Below are 21,411 nucleotides of genomic sequence, written 5' to 3' on the forward strand. Positions count from 1 at the left end.
TTAAAAGACTTTTGACACATCTATACATTTTAAAGGGGAAAATTTTAAATATTACTTTTGATAATTATGAGAAGATATGTGGAAATAGCTGAAATATCAGTTACATTGTGACTTAATGAGAACACTTGCATATTTTATTTTCTTAGAATAATATATTAATGCTCATTCTTCAGAGATTAAAATTATAATAGCTCTATATCATTTATCATTTTAGCTTTTACGTAGTTATAAAGCTCAGAAAATTGTAGATTCTTATCCTGTGAAAGTCACATGATAGAAAGGTCTGTATGTAGTGGAAGTTTGAATCAAAACCAAAACAAAAAGCCCCCCCAAAACTCTGTGATAGAGTTGTAGTGTAGGTACCTACAGCATATACTGAACTTGTATCTTGTCAAAATAAGTATTAATGTATTTTTCCTTATGAGTTTGAAACATTTTCACCTTCTGGAGTTTTTCACAAGGATAGTATCTTTCCCTGTTAGAAAATGGATACAGAAACAAAAATTGATATCTTTTGTGGTCTATTCCTATATGTGTTTGTGTTTGTTTTTATGTGACTTCTTTGGCCACTTTACTCCTCTCTTTAAACTGATAGAGTTCTTTAAAAAAAATTGATGGTAGTAATAGTCTTTGATATTAATATTTTTCAAGCTTCATTTTAAAATTAAAAACATATTTCTTTCTAAATGACAAGTCTAAATCTTCAGCCTCCTGAAAATCACTATACTGCAGTATAGTTATTCCTGAGGGCAAACCAGCATAATTTGCTATTACTCACATCTAGAGTAAAAATTAACCTTTTTAGTTTGCAGACCTATTAGAGATTATTTGTTATCACCTCCACCCCTATCATTTATATTCCCACACACATACTCACAGACTCTTTTTTCTTTTTTAAAGTTTAAATGAAATGTTTAAGCACTTATGTATGAATTTGGTAGCATTAATGTTGACTATAGAAGAAGTGATTAAATAAATGACACTATAGAAAGGGTAATTTGTTGCTAAAAGACTTGGTGGGCGGTTTTGGTATTCACCTAAGGTGAAAGGAGCCATATGTTTAATTTAGTACTGGGGCTGGAAGAAAATAATCCAAATAATAATTAACATTGGTTGTGGTGTGGGGTAATGGATTAAAGAGCTCTCTATAGCCTTTTCTGAGATTCATCAAATATTAACATTTTGGCATATTCACTTTATCATTTTCTTCTTTCTCTCTATTCATTGTCTTATTGCTTTAGCTCGTACTTCCAGTATGACACTGAAAAGTAGTGGTGAGAGGGGATAGATATCCTTGCTTTTTCCTGATGGTGGTGGGAAAGCTTTTGAATTTCTTGCCATTACTTATGATGTTAGCTGTAGGTTTTTTGTAGGTATTCTTTATCAAGTTGAGAAGGTTCCTCTGTATTCCTAGTTAGCTGAGGGTTTTTATCATGAATAGGTGTTGGATTTTGTCAAATGCTTTTTCTGCATCTGCTATGATCATGTGGTTTTTCTTTTTTATTCTGGTGCTGTGATGGATTACCTTAATTGATTTTCAAATGTTAAGGCACCTTTGCATACCTGGGATAAATCCCACTTGGTCCTGTATATAATTCTTTTTATATATTGTTGAATTCTATTTGATCATATTTTGTTGAGGGTTTTTGTGTCTGTGTTCATGAAAAGAACTTTTTTTTTTTTTTTTTGAGATAGGATCTTGCTCTGTTGCCCAGGCTGGAATACAGGGACACAACTATAGTTCACAGCAACCTCAAACTCCCTGCCTCAAGCAATCCTCCTGCCTCCTGAGTAGCTGGGACTACAGGCATGCACTACCACACCTGGCTAAGTTTTAAATTTTTTATAGAGATGGGGTCTCACCATGTTGTCCAGGCTGGTCTTGAATTCGTGGCCTCAAGCAATCCTCCGCCTTGGCTTGCCAAAGTGCTGGGATTACAGGTGTGAGCCACTGTGCCTGGCCAAGAAATATTGCTGTGTAGTTTTGTTTTCTTGTAGTATCTTTGTCTGATTTCCATATTAGGATAATGATGGCCTCATAGATGAGTTAGAAAGTATTCCCTCTGTTTCTAACTTCCTTAAGAGATTGTATAGAATTGGTATAGTATCTTCCTTACTTAAATATTTAGTAGAATTCACTAGTGAGCTAATCTAGGTTTGGTGCTTTCTGTTTTAGAGGGTTATTAATTGTTGATTCAATGCCTTTAATAGATATGGGCCTATTGAGATTGTCCTTTTTCCTCTTGTGCGAATTTTGACAAATGATGTCTTTTAAGGAATTGGTTCCCTTCATATAGGTTTTCAAATTTGTGGGCATAAGGTTCATAGTATTTATCATCCTTTGAATGTCTGTAGGGTCTATAGAGATGTCCCCTCTTTCATTTGTGATATTAGTAATTTGTGTCTTCTTTTTTTCTTAGCTTGACTAGAGACCTATTGATTTTAGAGCCAGCTTTTAGTTTTGTTGATTTTCTATTTTCAGAGTTTCATTGATTTCTGCTCTAATTTTTATTGCTTCTTACCTTCTGCTTATTTTTCATTTAATTTGCTCTTTTTTGTTTTATTTCCTAAGGTGGAAACTAGATTATTGATTTTCAATCTTTCTTCTTTTCTAATACAGATGGCTCCTGACTTAGGATAGTTTGACTTACGATTTTTTAACTTTATGATAGTGGGAAAGCAGTATGCATTCAGTAGAAACCTTACCTTTGAGCACCCATTCAACCATTCCGTTTTTCACTTTCAGTACAGTGTTCAGTAAATTACACGAAATATTCAACACTTTATTATAAAATAAGCTTTGTGTTAGATGGTTTTGTCCTACTGTTGGGTAATGTAATTGTTTTGAGCACATTTAAGATAAGATAGGCTAAGCTATGATGTTCACTAGGTTCAGTGTATCGAATACATTTTGACTTAGAATATTTTCAGTTTATGATGGGTTTATCAGGATGTAACCTATCATTAAGTCAAAGAGCATCCGATGCTATACATTTCCCTCTAAGCATCCCACAAATTTTGGTAAGTTGTGTTTTCATTTTCATTGAGTTCAAAATATTTTTCAGTTTCTCTTGAGATTTTTTCTTTAATCCATGTATTATTTAGAAATATATTGTTTAATTTCCTTGTATTTTAGGATTTTCTAGGTTATCTATTATGATGTGTAGTTTAATTCTGTTGTGATCTGAGAGCAGAAATTGTATGATTTATATTCTTTTACATTTACATCGGGCTTGTTTTATGGTTCAGCATGTGATCTACCTTGGTGAATGTTCCGTTTGAGCTTGAGAAGAATGTGTATTCTGCTGTTTTTGAATGAAATAGTCTATTGATATTGATTATATCTAGTCGATTGTTGGTGATATTGAGTCCAACTATATCCTGACCATTTTCTGCCTGCTGGATCTGTCCATATCTCATAGAAGGGTGTTGAAGTCTCCATTTGTGATAGTGGTTTCATCTATTTCTCCTTGCAGTTCTTTCTATAAGTTTTTGCCTTAGGAGGTTTGATGTTATGTTGTTATGTGTATACATGTTGGGGATGGTTATGTCTTCTGGGAAAATTGACCCTTTTATCATTATGTAATGTCCTTCTTTATCCCTCATAACTTTCCTTTTATTGAAGTCTGCTCTATCTGAAGTGAATATAGCTACTCCTATCTTTTGATTAATGTTAGCATATTTGTCTCCATTTACTTTTAATCTATACATGCTTTTATATTTAAAGTGTGTTTTTTTATAGAAAACATATAGTTAGGTCTTATTTTTTGAACTACTCTGATAATCTTTGCCTTTTATTGGTGAATTTAGACCGTTGACATTTAAAATGGTTATGGTGTAGTTGGATTCATAGCTGCCTTGTTACTGTTTTCTATTTGTTACCCTTATTCTTTGTTCCTTTTTAAAAACCTCCTGCTTTTTATGCCTTTTGTGGTTTTAATTGAGCATTTTTTTTTTCTTTGAGACAGAGTCTTATTCTGTCACCTGGGCAGTGGTGTCATCATAGCTCCCTGCAACCCCTAACTCCAGGGCTCAAGCAATCCTCTTGCCTCAGCCTCCCAAGTAGCTGGGACTATAGGTGCACACTACCATGGTGTCCAATTTTTCTATTTTTTGTAGAGATGGAGTCTTGTTTTTGCTCAGGCTGGTCTTGAATTGCTGAGCTCAAGTGATCCTCCTGCCTCGGCCTCCCAGAGTGCTAGGATTACAGGTGTGATGCATTGTGCCTGGCCTTATTTAGCTATTTATATGTTTCCATTTTTTCTCTTCTCATTTTTTTCTCTTATAAGTTATGTTTTTTGTTTCATTTTGACTTTTTTAGTACTCGCCCTAGAGTTTACATTATAGTTTTACAGCTAATCCAAGTCCACTTTCAAATGACGCTATATCACTTCACAGGGAGTGTGTGTGAGTACTTTATAATAACAAAATAGTCCTGATTCCTCCCTTCTGTTCCTTGTATCATTGCTGTCATTCATCTCATTTATATATAAGTATACATAAGCATACATATGTGTTTATATATGCACACACTATATTTAATAAACATATACAATCAACTACAGTGTTGCTATTATTATTTTGAAAAAACTGTTTTAAAACAAATTTTAGTTTTAAATTACTGATCTGATGATTGAGACATCTCTGCCATATCTGATTCTGGTTCTGATGCTTTGTCTCTTCAAACTGTATTTTTTTTCCACTTTTAGTATGCTTTGTAATTTTTTTCTTGATAGGCAGATATGATATACTGGGTAAAAGGAACTGCTAGAAATAGGCCTTCTGGGATGTGGTAAGGGCTGGGGAGAAGGGATAAGAGGAAACATTCTATAGCCCTATGATTAGGTCTCAGTATTTTAGTGAGCTTGTGCCTCTGGACTATGAACTTTAGAAGTGTATCTCAGTTTCCCTTCCCCCCCAACCCCCTTAAGTGGGGCAGGATGGCTATAGTAGGCTGATGGTAGGTATTTTCCCTTCCCCAGGTCAGTTAGGCTCTGATAATACCCCAGCAGGTTAGGCTCTAGTGAAAGTTTCTCTTGGGGGCTGACCTTGTTAAGAACAGAATGTTCTGGCATATTTTAACGGTTTCTTTTCTCCTTCCTCTGTCAGAAGAATGAGAGGATTTTTCTCTGATATTTATTGTGAGAATGTGGTAGACCTCCAGGAGGTAAAACTTACAAAATGTGCCTGCCTCCACTGTACTGCGTCCTCCTGGAGTTTTTATCTCTTAGACTTGTCCATCCTGAGCCTTCGACAGTTTATCAATTATAGTTCAGTTTTCCCTACCCCAGTGGGGAACTGGTTCCCACAGAGGTTTCAGCTCCAGTAAGTTGTAATTCTCTGTGTTTGTCTGTCATTCTCTCCAATTTTGGGGGTAGTGGTTTGTCCTGTTACAGATCTAAGGGGAGTTGCCAATATTTCAGTGTGTTTAATTTTTTCCTTGTTGTTAGGGCAGAGTGGCAACTTCCAATCTTCTTACATGCTGGACCAGAAAGTAGAAGTCTATATTGAACTTACTGAGGAATTGCCAAATGATTTTCCATAGCAGCTGTGCCATTTTACAGTCCCACCACCAATGTATGGGGGGGGGGTCCAGTTTTATATCCTTGCCAGCACTTGTTATTGTCTGTCTTTTTAATTATGGCCTTCTTAGTGGTTATGAAGTGGCATTTCTTTTTTGATTATAGACTTTATCTAGTAGCTCATTGATTTGATAGATAAAGATTTAGGTGTCTAACCATGTCCTCCTCCCTGAAGCACATTCACCCTTCATGTTCCACATCCTCTCATTTCCCATTCAGCTTTACCCAAGTTAGGCAAGAATTCATTGTTATGACTTGGTAAATATTATTTGCAGCTGAGCCTTGTGGTATTATAGTTATATTTTCTTTTAAAAAATTTTTCCTTGTGTTAATAATTACTAACTTTGTTTAGTCCCCTCCCCCCCACAATTTATCTATCATTAATATTCCTAAACTTTTCTGTTAGCTCTCAAAACCTCTCTCAAATACTTAAACACATTGGTAATTTATCAGTTCCTTTTTTTCCCCTGGAGATCTCCAGTGTCCTGCTCCACCTCAGAATGATTTTGCCGTAGGCCTGTGGCATAACTGACATCTTGGGACCTTTTTTCACTGTTGTACTGGGGGATTAGGCTGATATTTAATCTTCTGGATTTATCTAATTTTTTTGTATTTCTTCTCCCTTTTAAAATCACCATTATTTTATTCTAGTTTTGGAAGATTTCCTCAGCTTCATCTTCCAACTCTTCATTTTTTTGCTTGCCTAATGAAAAATAATGATGTAATTTCCAGGATCCTTTCTTATTCATTAAATATTTCTTCCATATTTTTCATGATAATATCTTTTATGTCTCTGAGCATACTGGAGATATTGTCGTGGTTTCTTTCAAGTTCCTTTTTTTCTCCTTTTTAAGCCTCTTGTCTTTTATATTAGAGGCTTTCCTTGAATGATCCTTGGTTGTTCATATTTAAGAGGGGGGAGCCTGTACAAAGCTATTTGAAAGTGAAAAACAGAATGGTTGTACGGGTGCTTAAAGGTAAGGTTTCTGCTGAATGCGTGCTGCTTTCCCACCATCATAAAGTTGAAAAATCGTAACTCAAACCATCCTAAGTCAGGAGCCATCTGTATTAGAAAAGAAGATTGAAAATCAATAAAGTAGTTTCCACCTTAGAGAATAAAACAAAGAAGAGCAAACAAGTATAATTTTTTTGAAACAATTTGTTTAAAATAATAGTAGCAACATTGTATTTGATTGTATATGTATAGCATGGACTGGTTGCTAGCATTTTGTTAGAAGTTGCTGAAAATAAGCACTCAGCTAAGCACTTTATATGCATTACCTTAACTGTCCTTTATATTGGTCCTGTGAGTTTCTTCTTCACAGATGAGGAACATCTTGAGGCTTAGATGATACAACCAGAATAAAAGGAACCAGGATTCAAACCTAGATTTGGCTCTCTTCTTAGGATTCTTTTATTTGTCACATTGTTTTCCTGCCTCCCTTTTAATAAATGCTTTTTTAATACCAGGAAATCCCTGAGAACCTTAAAGTCAGACCAAAACAAGACAGACTTGTAGTCACCCAAACCATGCAGTTGCAGAATTACAGAAATGTGTTGAGAGTTAATTATGAATATAATTGTTTTGGAGGGCTGGGGAATGGTCAGATTGACATATTCTTTTTTTTTTTTTTCCTATTAAACTCAATTCAGGGAGCCAGGTATATATCCTGGGAATGTATCCTGACATGTGAGGCTTATATATCCTGGGAATATATCCTGACATGTGAGGCTTATTCCAGCAGGACTAGGGGGAAAAAAAAAAGAAGAGTCAATAATATGCTATATTTATGGAATCATTATGGGTGGTACTATGAAACAGTAAAGAAAGTAGGAAGTATTATTTGGGAAGACCAGTATTGTACACATATACAGCAATGATTCATTATAATGCTGTTTGTCTCAGAAATACCTTTATATTAGAAAAATTATAAATTCTTTATGTTATTGATAGTAAAGTAAGAGGAAAACAATATGTATTTGGTGGCCTGTCAAAAAGTATATTCAACTCAAATAATACGCCAAACTATGCTTCCTCTATTTGAATGGTGCTATGCCTAAATACTGGCGATAGATATTAGAAATACCTGTCAGAAAAGTCCTTATGCATCATCAGTTGAATATTTTTAACCAAAGCAATAACTCTACGAAAATATTTTTAAAATGATAGGATGATACAAAATGTAATTTAAACAACAAAAATTTTTAAGTGACAAAGATGTTTTACATCTCTCATTATTAGAACTGTTCTTCATTTTTACAAAAAAGAAATTTATCCTATATATGTACTTCGTCTTGTATTTGTACAGTTTTTCCTCTCTTGAATTAATTATTACAGCTTGTTAAGTAGCTCATGTGAAGTAAGCATAAAGGAGTATAATTAACTGGAGCTTCAGCAGTGATAGTATAATAGGAGGCAGATGTACCTACTGAAGGATAAAAATAATTACTTGAGAAATAGTAAAGTTAGAGTATTTCTGTGATAAGCCAACTTTCCCCCTTTTGTTTCAATATTCATAGCATCCCACCATGAAATGTTCATTTATGGCTAAGAGCCCTTTCCTTTAAGAGGAATAACCTTGTTATTTAGTGAAGTGTCTATTCACATTAAGTTTTGTGTTAATATTTTGAACTCTCTTTTTCTCATTGTAAGTATATCCTAGATTCTGTTGTGAGAGGAATACTTTGTACTTTTTGTGTTCCAAAGACTTATGGTTCCTTATTTTTAATTTAGAAAAGGCTCAGAGGCTTAAATACTAATTACCAAGTTTTGTGGTATAGTTATATTTTATCTTTGGAAATATTAATGGGACAGAAAAGGTTAAATTTGGTCTTAGAACTTTGAAATGTAAGCTTCTACAAGACAGCCACTATTTATTGTTGTTATGGTATGTGTATGTTTTTAATTTATTGAGTCTTCCAAAACATTGAGGGGTAACTATAACAGATACACTCAGAAATCCAAGTGGCTTAACCTAATGAAAGTTTATTTTTTGCTTACTTCTCAATGCAGAGAGAATGTTCCAGGTTGACTGGCTTTTCATGTGCTCCTTCAGGGGCCCAGATACCTTTTATCTTATGACTCTGCCCTCTTCTGCATTCTAGAATCCTTTCCATTCAGATGGTGTGGGGAAAATATACTGGTTTATTATCCATTTTACTTCAGAAGTGTCACCAACCATGTCTCACATCCTAGTGGTGAGAAATTTCATGTGTCTTCATCTCAGTGCCAACTTGGTGGTAGTAGTGCTTGGGGAGGAGTGTTTGGACCTTGTTACAATACCTCCAATGATTAACACTATACTTTGGACAGAGAACATGGATCAGGCGTCCTCAAACTATGGCCTTCGGGCCACATGTGGCCTGCCGAGGACATTTATCCAGCCCGCCAGGTGTTTTTGCCTCCACTGCCTGTCCTGCTTAGCAGCCAACTCCTCCTGGGCCCACAGTGTGCATGTGTGGAATGTGCACTGCACTCTCCAATGGCCTTCCAACAATCTGAGGGACAGTGAACTGGCCCCCTGTTTAAAGAGTTTGAGGACCCCTGGCATGGATCTTTGCTAGTTAGTTTACTGCTCTGCTAAAGAAAATTATTTCCCCTTTCATAATATTGTTCAAAGATAATAATATTAGCTGTCCCTAGATTATTAATAGGCAGGAGGCAAGTGAATTCTTACCTCAAATTCTCATTTTACTTTTAACACATTAATTGCCACACTAGAAAAAAAATTTTTTTTCCTTGGGCCCATGGTGTTTTATTACAAAAGTAGAATAAAAACTTTGAAAACAAAATGATCCTTTCAAGTTTATTAAAAATTTGTTATTTTTTCCTGTGTTTGAGTTATATGCAACTTACAAAATAGTTCATACGGCTCTCAAGGTGAAGAGATGTGTGTGTGAGTTAAATATGCTTCATGAGGCCTTGGGCTCAAAACTAGTGCAAGTTAAATACAACTCACATGGCAGTTAATGTGTTAAATCACCAAAAATTTAGCCAGTTAGTGTCATTTAATTTTATAGGCACTGAACTGTAGTGTTTTAGAACTAGCTGAAGTTTTAGTACAGTCCATTTGATAGATTACAGAATAAGCTCAGAGAAATTGAGAGATATTCCTAAGATCATTTAGTATCAGACCTAGGAAAAATAAGTTTCCTAACTCCCAGTCTAGAATTCTCTCCTGTGTACAGTCTATACTCTGTATCTGCAGGTTCCTCATCTGTGGATTCAACCAACCGTTGCCTGAAAATATCCTGAAAACAAACAAAAAATAGTACAACAATAAAAAATAATACAAATAAAAAGATAACTATTTACATAGCATTAACATTGTATTAGAAATTCTCAGTAATCTAGACATGATTTAAAGTATAGTTGTGTACCACAAAATGTTTTGGTCAATGACTGGCCGCATATAAGAAGGTGGTCCCATAATTCCGTATTTTTATTATACTTTTTCTCTTTTCTTTTTTTTCTTCTCTTTTTGTTAGAGACGGGGTCTCACTCTTGCTCAGACTGTTGTTGAACTCCTGAGCTCAAGCAATCCTCCTGCCTCAGCCTCCCAGAGAGCTAAGATTACAAGCCTGAACTACCAAGCCTGGCCTATACTTTTTCTATGTTTAGATACACAAATACTTGCCATTCTGTTACAGTTGTCCACAGTATTTAGTACAGTAACATGCTGCACAGATTTGTAGCCCAGGAGCAATAGGCTATCCCATATAGCCTACATGTGCAGTAGGCTATATTATCTAGGTTTGTGTAAGTATATTCTATGATGTTTGCACAAGGATGAAATCACCTAATGGCGCATTTCTCAGAACATATTCCCATTCTTAAGTGACATATGACTGTATATGGGAGGATATGTGTAGGTTATATGCAAATACTACACCATTTTATATTAAGGTACTTGAGCATTCTCAGATTTTGGCATTTGTAGGGGGGTCCTGGAACAAATTCCCTGTAGATACTGAGAGACAACTGTACTATCTCATCTTTGAAGGGTCTTCTGTCATAAATTCATATCTCCTAAATTAATACAAATTGTTCCCCCAGATTTCTTTCCTTTAAATACCCTCATAAGCTACTTATCCTGGATAAATGGAAATTTTAATTAATGTAGAGAAGAATGAGTCAGGAGGCTGAGCCAAGAGGATCGCTTGTGCCCAGGAGCTTGAGGTTGCAGTGAGCCTAGGATGACAGCACTGTATTCTAGCTGGGGCGACAGAGTGAGACCCTGTCTCAATTAAAAAAAAAAGAAAAGAAAAAAGAAAGGAAAAGAAAAGAAGAAAAGAAAAGAAAAGAAAGAAAAAGAAAAAGAAAAAGAATGAGTGATCTGAAAAGCATTCGTGGTGTTGTTTGGGCCTGGCCAGCTGTACTGGTATGCCATATTGACTTTGCATGCCCTAGAAAGAATGGCCTAGGAATTGAAGGGCTCCAAAAAAGGAAGGGAGGATTTTGGAGTCAAGTGGAGCCTATTTCAAAATTTTGATCAGACCTTGGGGAACATTTATGTTAACTTAAGACAAAGAACATACCCGCTCCACGTCTGTTGACTTGGAAAACAATTCAGCTATCTGAGAAGTCTCTAAATTTAGTGAAAATTTAAAAAATTGTTAAACTTTGTTCATAATTGATTGCAAACTTAAAAGTGTTGATTTATTTTTAATAACTCCCTCCTCACCTTTAAATACCTCCACCAGTATAAAGTAATATAAATTCATTGTAGAAAATACAGAAAAGTCTTAAAGTGACATGTAATTTTATTTCCCAGTAATAACCACAGTATTTTGAGGTATTTCCTCTTGGTGTTTTATTATATAGTATAGAAAAAAATTAAAATCTATGTTAAACAAACTTAACATGATATCCTAAGCATTGTTCTATGCTTATAAATTTTCTTAGAAAATATTTTTAGCCTTTTCACAAGATGCCATTGAAGGCGAAGAAGGAAGCGCTTGCCTCTCCCAAAGCTGAAGCCTAAATCAAAGCCTTTAAAAGGTGTCCACAGCCACACAAAAAAAGATCTGTATGTCACTGACCACAGCCAAAGACACTGAGGCTCTGGAGACAGCCCGAATATCCTTGGAAGAGCATCCCCAGGAGAAACAAGCTTGACCACTACACCATTATCAGGTTCCCTTTGACCAGTGAGTCTGCCATGAAGGACATAGAAGACAACAGCACACTTGTGTTCATTGTGGATGTCAAAGCCAACAAACACCAGATTAAACAGGCTAAGAAGCTCTGTGACAATGAAGTGGCAAAGGTCAATACCCTGATCAAGTCTGATGGAGAGAAGAAGGCATATGTTTGACTGGCTGTAAGATTATGATCCTTTGGATGTTGCCAACAAAATTGGGATCATTTAAACTTGAGTCCAGCTGGCAAATTCTAAATATATATATCTTTTCACCTTAAAAAATATTTTTAATGGCACTCTAATTTTCCTAATAAACAGACGTAACTATAATTAGTCATTCATCTTTTCTTGGGCTTTACATTAAAAGTGTCATTGTAAATTATAGTTTTTATAAATTCTAAATCAGGTTATCTTTGCACCCGAGCAGGTTCTTTTGTTAGTGTGCATATTTCCTGAGGTATTTATAAATAGATATATCTCTGGATAAGGTCTTTTTGTCTTCTCTGTGTTCTCCAAGGTTGTACCTGGATGAGGGGTGGTTGGTTTAATTGTCTGTTTCCTTATTAGATTGTAAACTTCCAGAGGATCTTTCTTTCATCTTTGTATCTCTGTTGCTCCGCACAGTGCTAGGAACATAGTAGGCACTTGATAAAATATTTGTTGAATGCCTATTATGATTCTGTGATGAGACCGGTTTTCATGTGATGGTATTTTGGGTTTTTCTCGTGGCTTTTTTAGTTTCACCTCAGATATGTGACACACATGAGAGAGTAGAAAAGAGTAAAGGAATCTAAATTTAAGCCAGAAATGTCTTTCTTTAAACTTACCTTTATATACAGTAACTCAGTTGTAAAGAAGAGGGAACAAAATTTAGTTGCAGATGAAAGAAAGCTAGAGCTAATTTCTTTATAATCTGGATATTATAGTTCTTTCTCTTTTCTTTTCTCCTCTGCTGTCTCCTATCCTTTTTCCTCCCCTCTTTCTTACCCTCTAGAATTTAGTGTTAGGACCAGGGTTTGAGACAAAGCCTGCCATCTGCAGATTCAAGATGTTCCTTTTTAAGGGCTCTGAAGGATAGAAGATATTAAATCTTTATTTTTAGATGCAAAGGTTTCTTCCCCTGAACAAGTCCACTAAAAAGCTTCACATTTTCTAATGGAACCCTTTAGACAGATTTCACAGGAAGTGTGCTTATGTATGTACATTTTATGTACATAAAATATTTATGTGTAAATATATATAAATATGTGTGTGTTACATATAGGGCTACCTAGTTACTAAACTGAAGTGGTGGTATAGAAATGTTAAATATGTAATTCTTGAAATTCTCTCTGAAACCTGGCTTCTTTCAGGTTTTATTGACTTTTTTGATAGAAAGTTGTGTAAGTATAGGTTCTTTGGTAGTTGGAGAAAACTCTTACAATTGCTCTGTCCCTTGTCTCTTGGGAATACATAAGTAAATATTTAATGGTTCTTTTCTAGTGCAGCACAGATGCTTAAAATATTAATTGTGGTCAGCTGATTGTGTGGTTATTGGTACCCTTCTATTGAGAGTAATAACACACAGCACAGTTGTTTATTTTAGAACATTCTCATTTTGGTTCTGATAATGTCAAGGTGGACTGGACCAATTCCTAGTGAAGACATTTAAAATGTGAACATGACTTAGAATCACAAAAAAAGTTTAGCTGTATCTATATCTGGAGGTATTCTCAAATAAGTCATTTATGATCTATTTACATTCTTGAAACATCAGGCATACAAGTTAGGAGACTACCCTTCCTGGGTTTTTTATGCAAAACAGCTTTCCTTTTCTGAAGTAGTGAGATGGGTTGAGGAGCGGGGAGGGTGCAAGAGTTAGAAGGAGGCAACATTTCAGGTGGCCCTGGCAGAGTGTTGTGGAGAGAAGACGCCCTCACTGACTGCTATCAGAGCTAATGCTTCACTAGTGTTTCTCATGTCGGGAGGTGTGGGGATTGCTTACTACTCTCCCTATTCAACAGTGGTTTTCAGCTTTGGCTGCACATTGGAATCACCTGTGGAATTTAAAAAACTCTGCACACCAAACCCATTAAATCTGATTCTCCAGGGCTGGAACCTAGGCATCAGTGTTTTTTTAAAGCTTCCCAGAAGCTTTTAATGTGCAGCCATGATGAGAATTCCTGCAAAACTTGGATAAGCTGCAGAGAGGATGTTTTCTATAGATACTGGCTTTACTTGGACCTCATCAATTATAATTAATCATTTAGGAGTTCCTGGATGAAAGTTAAGGTGTATTCAGTAGCACATATTTATTGACTCTTGACTTTGTACCAGATTCTTATTAATTACAAAAATAAAAAAGTTATTGTTGATAGTATAGTCTAGTGGAGGAGATAGAAGTGGTAAATAATTACAATATAAGCTATACAGAGGATTAAAATAGAGATGTGCCAAGGATATTATTAGGAACATAGTAGGAACAATTAACTTATATGGGATGGAAGTATGGGGGTGGGAGATAAAATGAGAAATGGTCAAAGTTTCACAGAGAAAGTGATAAATTAAGAGTTGTACCAGATAGAAAAGAGGGAGGAAGAGTAAGTTTTTAAAAAAGGTTATAACATGCAAAGGTGTGAAGTAATTGAAGGAATATGTATTCAGGGATTAGTTGGAGAGCAAGATGCCTGTGAGATATTTGTAGGTTATACAGATAGAAAGGTACATCAGAGGCAGGTGGGTGAATGAAGTGCCTTATAAACCATGTTAAGAAATAATGGTGTCACAGGGTCACATATACATGACCATCTTAAAGAGTGAAGCTGGTCAGGTGTGAAGCAGTTGGTAGTGTTGGAGGCTCTAGTAATCTGGACAGCATAGGGTTGTTTAAAGGCATTTAGATAATTAAGTTTAAAGTTTAAATGAAATAGAATACTCTTTAGGTCAAATAAACCTGTAAAATTCAACCTGCAAGAGACAGTTGGTAGTACCTTCTATACCTTCAATATTGGAACCCAGTATAGGATAATAAACAAGGGACAGCTGTAAGATTTGATAGCATTTCTATAAAAATACTGTAGAAATATAATTTAAGAATTGAAGTGGGGCTAGAGATGTGGAGATGAGAACATAGTGAAGAGGTTAGTGTAGCAATCTAGGTAACATATTCCCGCAAGCCATCAATGCTTTTGAACAAAGTAGCTTGCATTTCTTGGCAAGTTCCCCTCCTGTTAAGCTGCCATCATTGATCATAACCTCTTCCCAACTTCGTCTACCACATAGTTATACTGTTCCCCATCCTATCATTGTCCTCTTCTACTTTTCTGTATTGAACCAGGTGGTTTGTTTTTGCTTTTGTTTTTCATTTTCAGGTTTTATTTGTTTTTCCATTGGCACAGCTCTGTCTTTGGATAGCACCACAGGTTTGTAGGCAGATCACTGGGTGAGGAGTTTAGGCTGGTGGCCTTTTATATATGTATAAATGTGTATAGGTATGTAACTAAATGAAATAGGAAGAAGGTTATCTGCTGAAAGGGAGAAGTTCTGTGGTAAAATGAAGGGGACACAGAAAGTGGTGGAGGTCACCAAGATGAGTAGAACATTCATTTCTTGGTTAAGAAACTTTAAAGTTTTGAAAAATAAAAATTTAAGTAAAATAACTAATAATCATAGTCTTGATGTTTTCTATAAGCACAAAACAGAACTTAGTTGTATTATCTGAAAATGTATTATTTTTGTTTATTTTTATATTAGTGGAAGATAAAGAAGAGAGGTCTTACAGGTAGAAGACCTGTATTTCAGTCTTCGTTTTGCCAGAGCTTTTGATTGATTAATTATTTAACTTTGCAGTTTTTCAAACTTATAAGATAGGGATAATAATATGTACCTTGCCTATTTCTCAGTACTGTATATTGTTTTTATGAAGATAATTGTGATGATTATAAACATGTTTTAAAAACTATAACCATTGTTCATAAGATAGAGATGCAAAAGTAGTATAACATATAGATTTAAATTATTTTGAAAGTGCCCTTTTTATGCTTGTTTTCTCCAAATTAAAGGGGATAATGTGTTAGAAGTATGATATTAATTTTTGGAGAAAATATGTGTGTGTGTTTTTCTTTTTAAAATAGTAACCAATTCTAAATATTTTATTTTACTTGCTTTGTCTCAGTGAATTAACTTGCTAGAGTATTTTAGAAAAGCATATGGGTGAAATATTAGTCATGTAAATTAGATCACATTTGTATCCAACATCTCCTATAACACTTTATTATAATAGTTACTGCTCCATGTAATCGAAAGTAGATGACATCTTTGCCCTTTAAAGGCATCAAAACTAAACTTTATTAACTTGGTTTAAGATAAATTATATTTAATTTCTTTTTCTTGTTTGTCAGGCAACCAGATAAACTGGTGGTAGTTTGGACAAGAAGAAGCCGAAGGAAGTCTTCTAAGGTTAGTGTATCTTCTGAATGTTTTAACCAAATGCTGAATTCAACTTTTAGTCAAATTAGTAAGCTGCTCTAGTTCCAGTGTAGAATATTTTAAAATATTAGTTGATTTTTTATGATTATCTACTGAAAGTGGATTGATCAGATGCTATAATTTTTTAAAACTGTCATTCTTAAAATGGGAACCAAATGCCTGAGTTTTGATCTTGGATTTGTTAGCAGCTGTGGTTTGAATGTGTCCCCTTCAAAAATTGGATATTTCCAGTGTGATACTATTAGGAGGTTGGGCCTTTAAGAATGTAGAATGGTTATTGAACATTAAAAATTTTGTTCTAATGCTCACAAACAAAACTATCAGTACAAAAAAATTAAGATCTTTGAAAAATCCAACTCTTTCTCTTCTGCAACCCAGCAATAGACTCAGATAATTCATCATTCCTTAATTGTTGTCCCTAACTTCATCTTCTTGGAATCTGAATAAATTAATCCTGGGTAAAATTTTGTAAGTGCTACCTGTTTAATCATTAATTCTTAACACTCTAGTACAGAGAAGTTAAATAACTATTATGCTGCTCAAGGCTACTGTCTTAGTCCATTTATGTTGCTATAACAGTTTACCACAGACTGAGTAACTTATAAAGAACAGAAATTTATTTTCTCACATTTTTGGAGGCTGGGAAGTCCAAGATCAAGGTGCCAGCAACTCAACTTTTAAAAAATCTTGAGAAATTTGAGATCTGTGACATTTCAGAATTCCTGAAAAAAATTTATTTCCAGATGTTGTTTTTTAAGTTAGCTATCAGTTACATTAAATCCAAGACTAGAACCATTTTTTATTCCGAAAGACTCCTTGGTTTTTTGATGCTTTTCCTTTAAAATATACATTATTTGCTGGTATCACTGAAATCACTTAGGGGGAACAGATCTCTGCAAATATTGATGAAAATATTCTAGTTTTTACTGTTAACTATGTTTCAGAAAGAGTTTGAACTACATGGTAATCGTTTATTTATTTTATTTTTTTTGGTCATCTGTATGATACTATTCATCTTTCCTGATTCCGAGTATATCTGTCTTTTTTAAATGGTGCTTTGAACTTTAGAATGGACATTTAGATAAGTCAGTTTATTGTTTGATTAGAGAGTAAAATAATAAGGCACATTGCCTTATTTAAAGTTTAGTTCTTAGTTTATTGCTCACTTTTTGGGGGTACATGTCTATTTTTATAGCTAAATATGCAAGGAGCTCGTTACAGAATCGGTTTTGATAGAAAAAATAATTACCATGGGTAATTAACACAATATGCAACTTTCCTACCTCTTCTCCTCAAGTCATGGCATAACAAAGATTTTTGTCAGGCTGTAATTGATTTGTATATGCTTAAATAAATTATTTTTCAGTATAATATGTGACAATAGAAAGCTTTCTATTGTTTCTATTTTTCTGGTCTATAATGATAGACCAGAAAAATTATGGCAGAGTAGTTCTCTTGCCTTAAATCCTGTTTTCTAACTAGAAATTCAAGCTCACAGAGAGATGGGAGAATTCCAAAGGGAAACTATAGGTTTAAAATCCTCACTAGTTTTTGATGGCATTACCACCTTTACTTCCTTGCTGTGTGGTTGTGCGATAGCCTTTACAATGTGCTACCATGTCAAGAGGGAAGAGACAGCTACAGAGCTTTGCCTAATGGTGGTGATGTTAGCAATTCTAAGATGACTTTATTAATATATATGACATCTTAAACATACAGGTATATGCAGCTTTATAAATTGAAAATTTTCAGTTTAACAACTACATGATAATTGTAAATTTTCAGTGAAATATTTTGATTTTGCAAGAGTCAGAAATAACAAGTGAGTGCTTACTCTGTATTTAGTGCTTATTTAGTGCTGTATTTAGGGCTTACTCTGTATTTAGTTTTGTACTAGGTATACATCTTTTAGGTAAGGTATGAAATGCAGTAATTAGAAAATTAAGCATTTTACAGTCAATACCCAAAACTGAGAAATGTTGCCTTTTTCCTAGGTCTGCTTTTGGTAGATGTCAAAGGATCTTTGATGGGATTTAAAAAGTGAGAAAAACTGTATAAGAGGACCTGGATAATTTGTCCAAATTCCTTCTACTATTATTTTTACTATGATGCTGGCAAATTGAATAACCTGCCTGTTCTAACTATACTAAGAAACTAACCAGCTGTACATGTGTTCCTGTGCCTAATTATTTTCTAGGGACATCCTTTCTATTACCCTGAATAAAAACTGATCAGGGGTTCTCATAGTGCCGAGGTTTGCCAATACGATGTGCTTTTTATATATTAACCTCTTACGAATCTAAATTACTGTCTCCATGGACTAGTACAATTATTACCATAATTGATTTTAGTTACCTATATTAGATTCTTTTTCTAGCTTCAGGTCTTGAATTATTACTGTTTGAGGTAGAAGTTGTAGTAAATTCTTGGAATATACAAACACCAATTTATTTTTCATGTTTGCCACTTTGTACATCCTTGGTTTCTTCTTCAGTAAACTTTACTGGTCCTCTCTTTTCTACCAGTACAGTCATTCCGTGATATACTTGGGTGGGCAGTTACAGGACCTCTGTGTATACCCAGATAGGTGCATAATCAAGTCTCAAGATTGGCCCTACAGAACCTGTGTATAAGAAGTTGCCCCTCTGTCTATGGGAGGTTTCCCATCTGCAAACACTGTGTTTTCAGTCTGCGTTTGAAAAAGTCCACATGTAAGTGGACTGGCACAATTCAAATGCATGTTGTTTAAGGGTCATCTGTACATAATAATTGGCTAAATGATATAAAGCTTGTGCTTGCTGACTGTATTCATTGTCAGCTAGTTAGCTAGACTAATTGATATTGTTACAGTGTTTTCACTCAGCCAGGTTTGTATGGTCCCAGAAGGAATATCAGAAAGTCAGAGCTCTAACTAGGTTGGACCATTTTTTGCTGGGGAGAGATATGGTGGATAGAATCATAAGAGAGTAGCACTGTACTAGCAACTTGGGAACTAGCACACCTCTATCTCTGTTTATTAATAAAAAAGAAAAGGTTTTAGTTTGTAAAGCAGATTATATTTTTGTTTGTTCAGCAATCTAATTACCATTCTCAGATCCAAGACAGGATTGAAAGAGATTGGTTAGCGGATCAGGTTTCAGGGTCCCTGAGGAACTTATTTGAAACTACCATCTCCTAACTCTGTCCAGTTCTTAGGATGTCTCTACATTCCCTGCTTTTGTCACTTTTGATCTCTGTGTCATATCCAGAAATGTTAAGTCCTTAGGGATGGAAGACTATTTTCTTGACTACTATGTGTGTCCCGGCCTGCGGGACCTTCTGTTACTCGTGGGGTCAAGGGGGACCGTGCCTGAAAGAGATGGGCGAGAAAAAGGAACGAGACCAAGCAAATGGTTGTCAAGGTCTGCTTTACTTAGATTCTTCGTAGGTTTTATAAGCATACAGAAACAAGGAAGTAGAAACAAAAAAATAGAGTGGGGCGACGATGAGGCTTGGGTCTGGGTTAATCAGCCCCAATCAGCGACTTATCGGTATCCTGTTTTTGACTGGTTACTCATCTCCAACCTGGCAGGTGGTAGGGAACAATTGCAGTCAGCACTCCCTGGAGCATCCCGTGGTCAGCACGTCATGGAATGCATTCTTCTTGGAGCTATAGCTGGAATTTTCCAGGGTGAAGTCCGTGCATAGGATGAGTCATAGGGGAGTTGAGGGTCTTTGAGGGTCCTTGCCTCTAACATCTCCCCCTCTCTTTATTAATATGAGGGAGGTTTATATAAGTTGGTGGAGAGCCTGTCTTAGGCTACACGATGTGATTCCGCGACCAGCACCCCAAATATAAGATCTGGCGATTAATGTGAAGGTGAGGCCTCTGTCTTAGGCTATGTAGGTGGCATCCTGCTCCGGCACTTCTGATTATGAATTGTGCCCCCGGGCATGGACCTACAATATTCCCGTCATGGAGTTACCTCACTGCTGGCGGGGTGTGCATCTGGTACACGGCATCGCGATAATCCCGTCATGGGCATCTCCACAGCCTTTGGAACCAACTGCGTTCCATGTCTGAGGCAAGGTCTGAGAAATTTAGACCTTCAGTGGGTGTATTGGGAGACTCTCCACGGAGGTCTTCTCTGGATCCTCTTTGTTCTAGCCGTTGGTAAAACACGGAGACTGATTTTTATGTGGCCGCGTCTACCTGTGACTTGACAAAATTAGTTAGTTTTTTGAAAGCCCAAGGCCCAAAGGTGAGGAGCAACAGAAAGCCTACAAGCGGCCCTAAGACACTGGTAAGCAATGTGGATAGCCAGGGAGATGTAGAAAACCAATTTTGATACCATGCCTCACTTTGTTCTCTCCGTTTTTTTTCTATCTTCTAGGCTCTGTCTAACTCTCTCAATGTTATCTTCTACTAGACCTGTTTTGTCTGCGTAAAAGCAACATTCCTCTCTAAGTGCTGCGCACAAACCTCTCTCTTGGAGGAACACTAAGTCTAGACCTCCTCTATTTTGCAACACTACCTCAGAAAGCGAAGCGAGGGATTCTTTGAGATATTTTAGGCCCTGCTGTAGCTCTCGGAGATCGTTATCAATGGCAGCAGAGAGCTGCAGGTATTGCTGGTTGGAGGTGACTAGAGAGGCTATGCCTGTTCCAGCCCCTGTGGCACCAAGGCCTAGAACAACTGCGAGTGTTATGGCCGTGATGGGCTCCCTTTTTTCCCGGGGCATTGTGGTGCCGCGCTCCCAAAATTTGAGCAATTCATCAGCAGGATGTACAGTGAGTCTGGGGAAAAGCATGACTAACACACAATATTCTCTATGCTCAAGAAACGTTGCAGTGACTACATACGGGGTAAGACCGGAAGAACAAGTAAAATAAGAGGTGTTAGATGCCTGAATATACTGAAAGGTGGAGTCGACAGTAATTGACTGATTACATATTTCTTCTAAGGGTGCGGGGGGAAGCATTCTGGGGCTAAGAAGGCAAAGGCCTAGGCCTGTGACTTGGCTGAGTGTCAGGCCATCATGGGTCTCCAGGCCCCATCTGAGTTTGCTGGTGTCGTTAGTAAATAATAGTTTACCAAATGTAGCGACACCCTGATAGAAGGGAGGCCGGGGGGAGTAGCATACCCAACACTCCTGATATTCTGAATTGTTGGCCTCTCGGATGGTCCTGACAGAGGCGTTGACTAAGGTGAGAATTAGTTCTGTAGAGGAGGGGGGCCC

At 36.1% G+C, this 21,411-nt stretch overlaps 1 protein-coding gene across 14 annotated transcripts in view; it reads left to right on the plus strand.

The window, feature by feature from the left end:
• EHBP1 (EH domain binding protein 1) overlaps positions 1-21,411 on the plus strand; it is a 351,096-nt gene that overhangs the window by 51,450 nt on the left and 278,235 nt on the right. For all 14 annotated transcript variants that reach the window (XM_012764882.2, XM_012764889.2, XM_012764886.2 and 11 more), the window contains one exon: positions 16,105-16,162. In XM_012764882.2, the coding sequence (XP_012620336.1) occupies positions 16,105-16,162 (58 nt within the window). The remainder of the gene's footprint in view (positions 1-16,104; positions 16,163-21,411) is intronic.

Source organism: Microcebus murinus, chromosome 3, assembly GCF_040939455.1.
Source record: "Microcebus murinus isolate Inina chromosome 3, M.murinus_Inina_mat1.0, whole genome shotgun sequence".
Lineage (NCBI taxonomy): Eukaryota > Metazoa > Chordata > Mammalia > Primates > Cheirogaleidae > Microcebus > Microcebus murinus.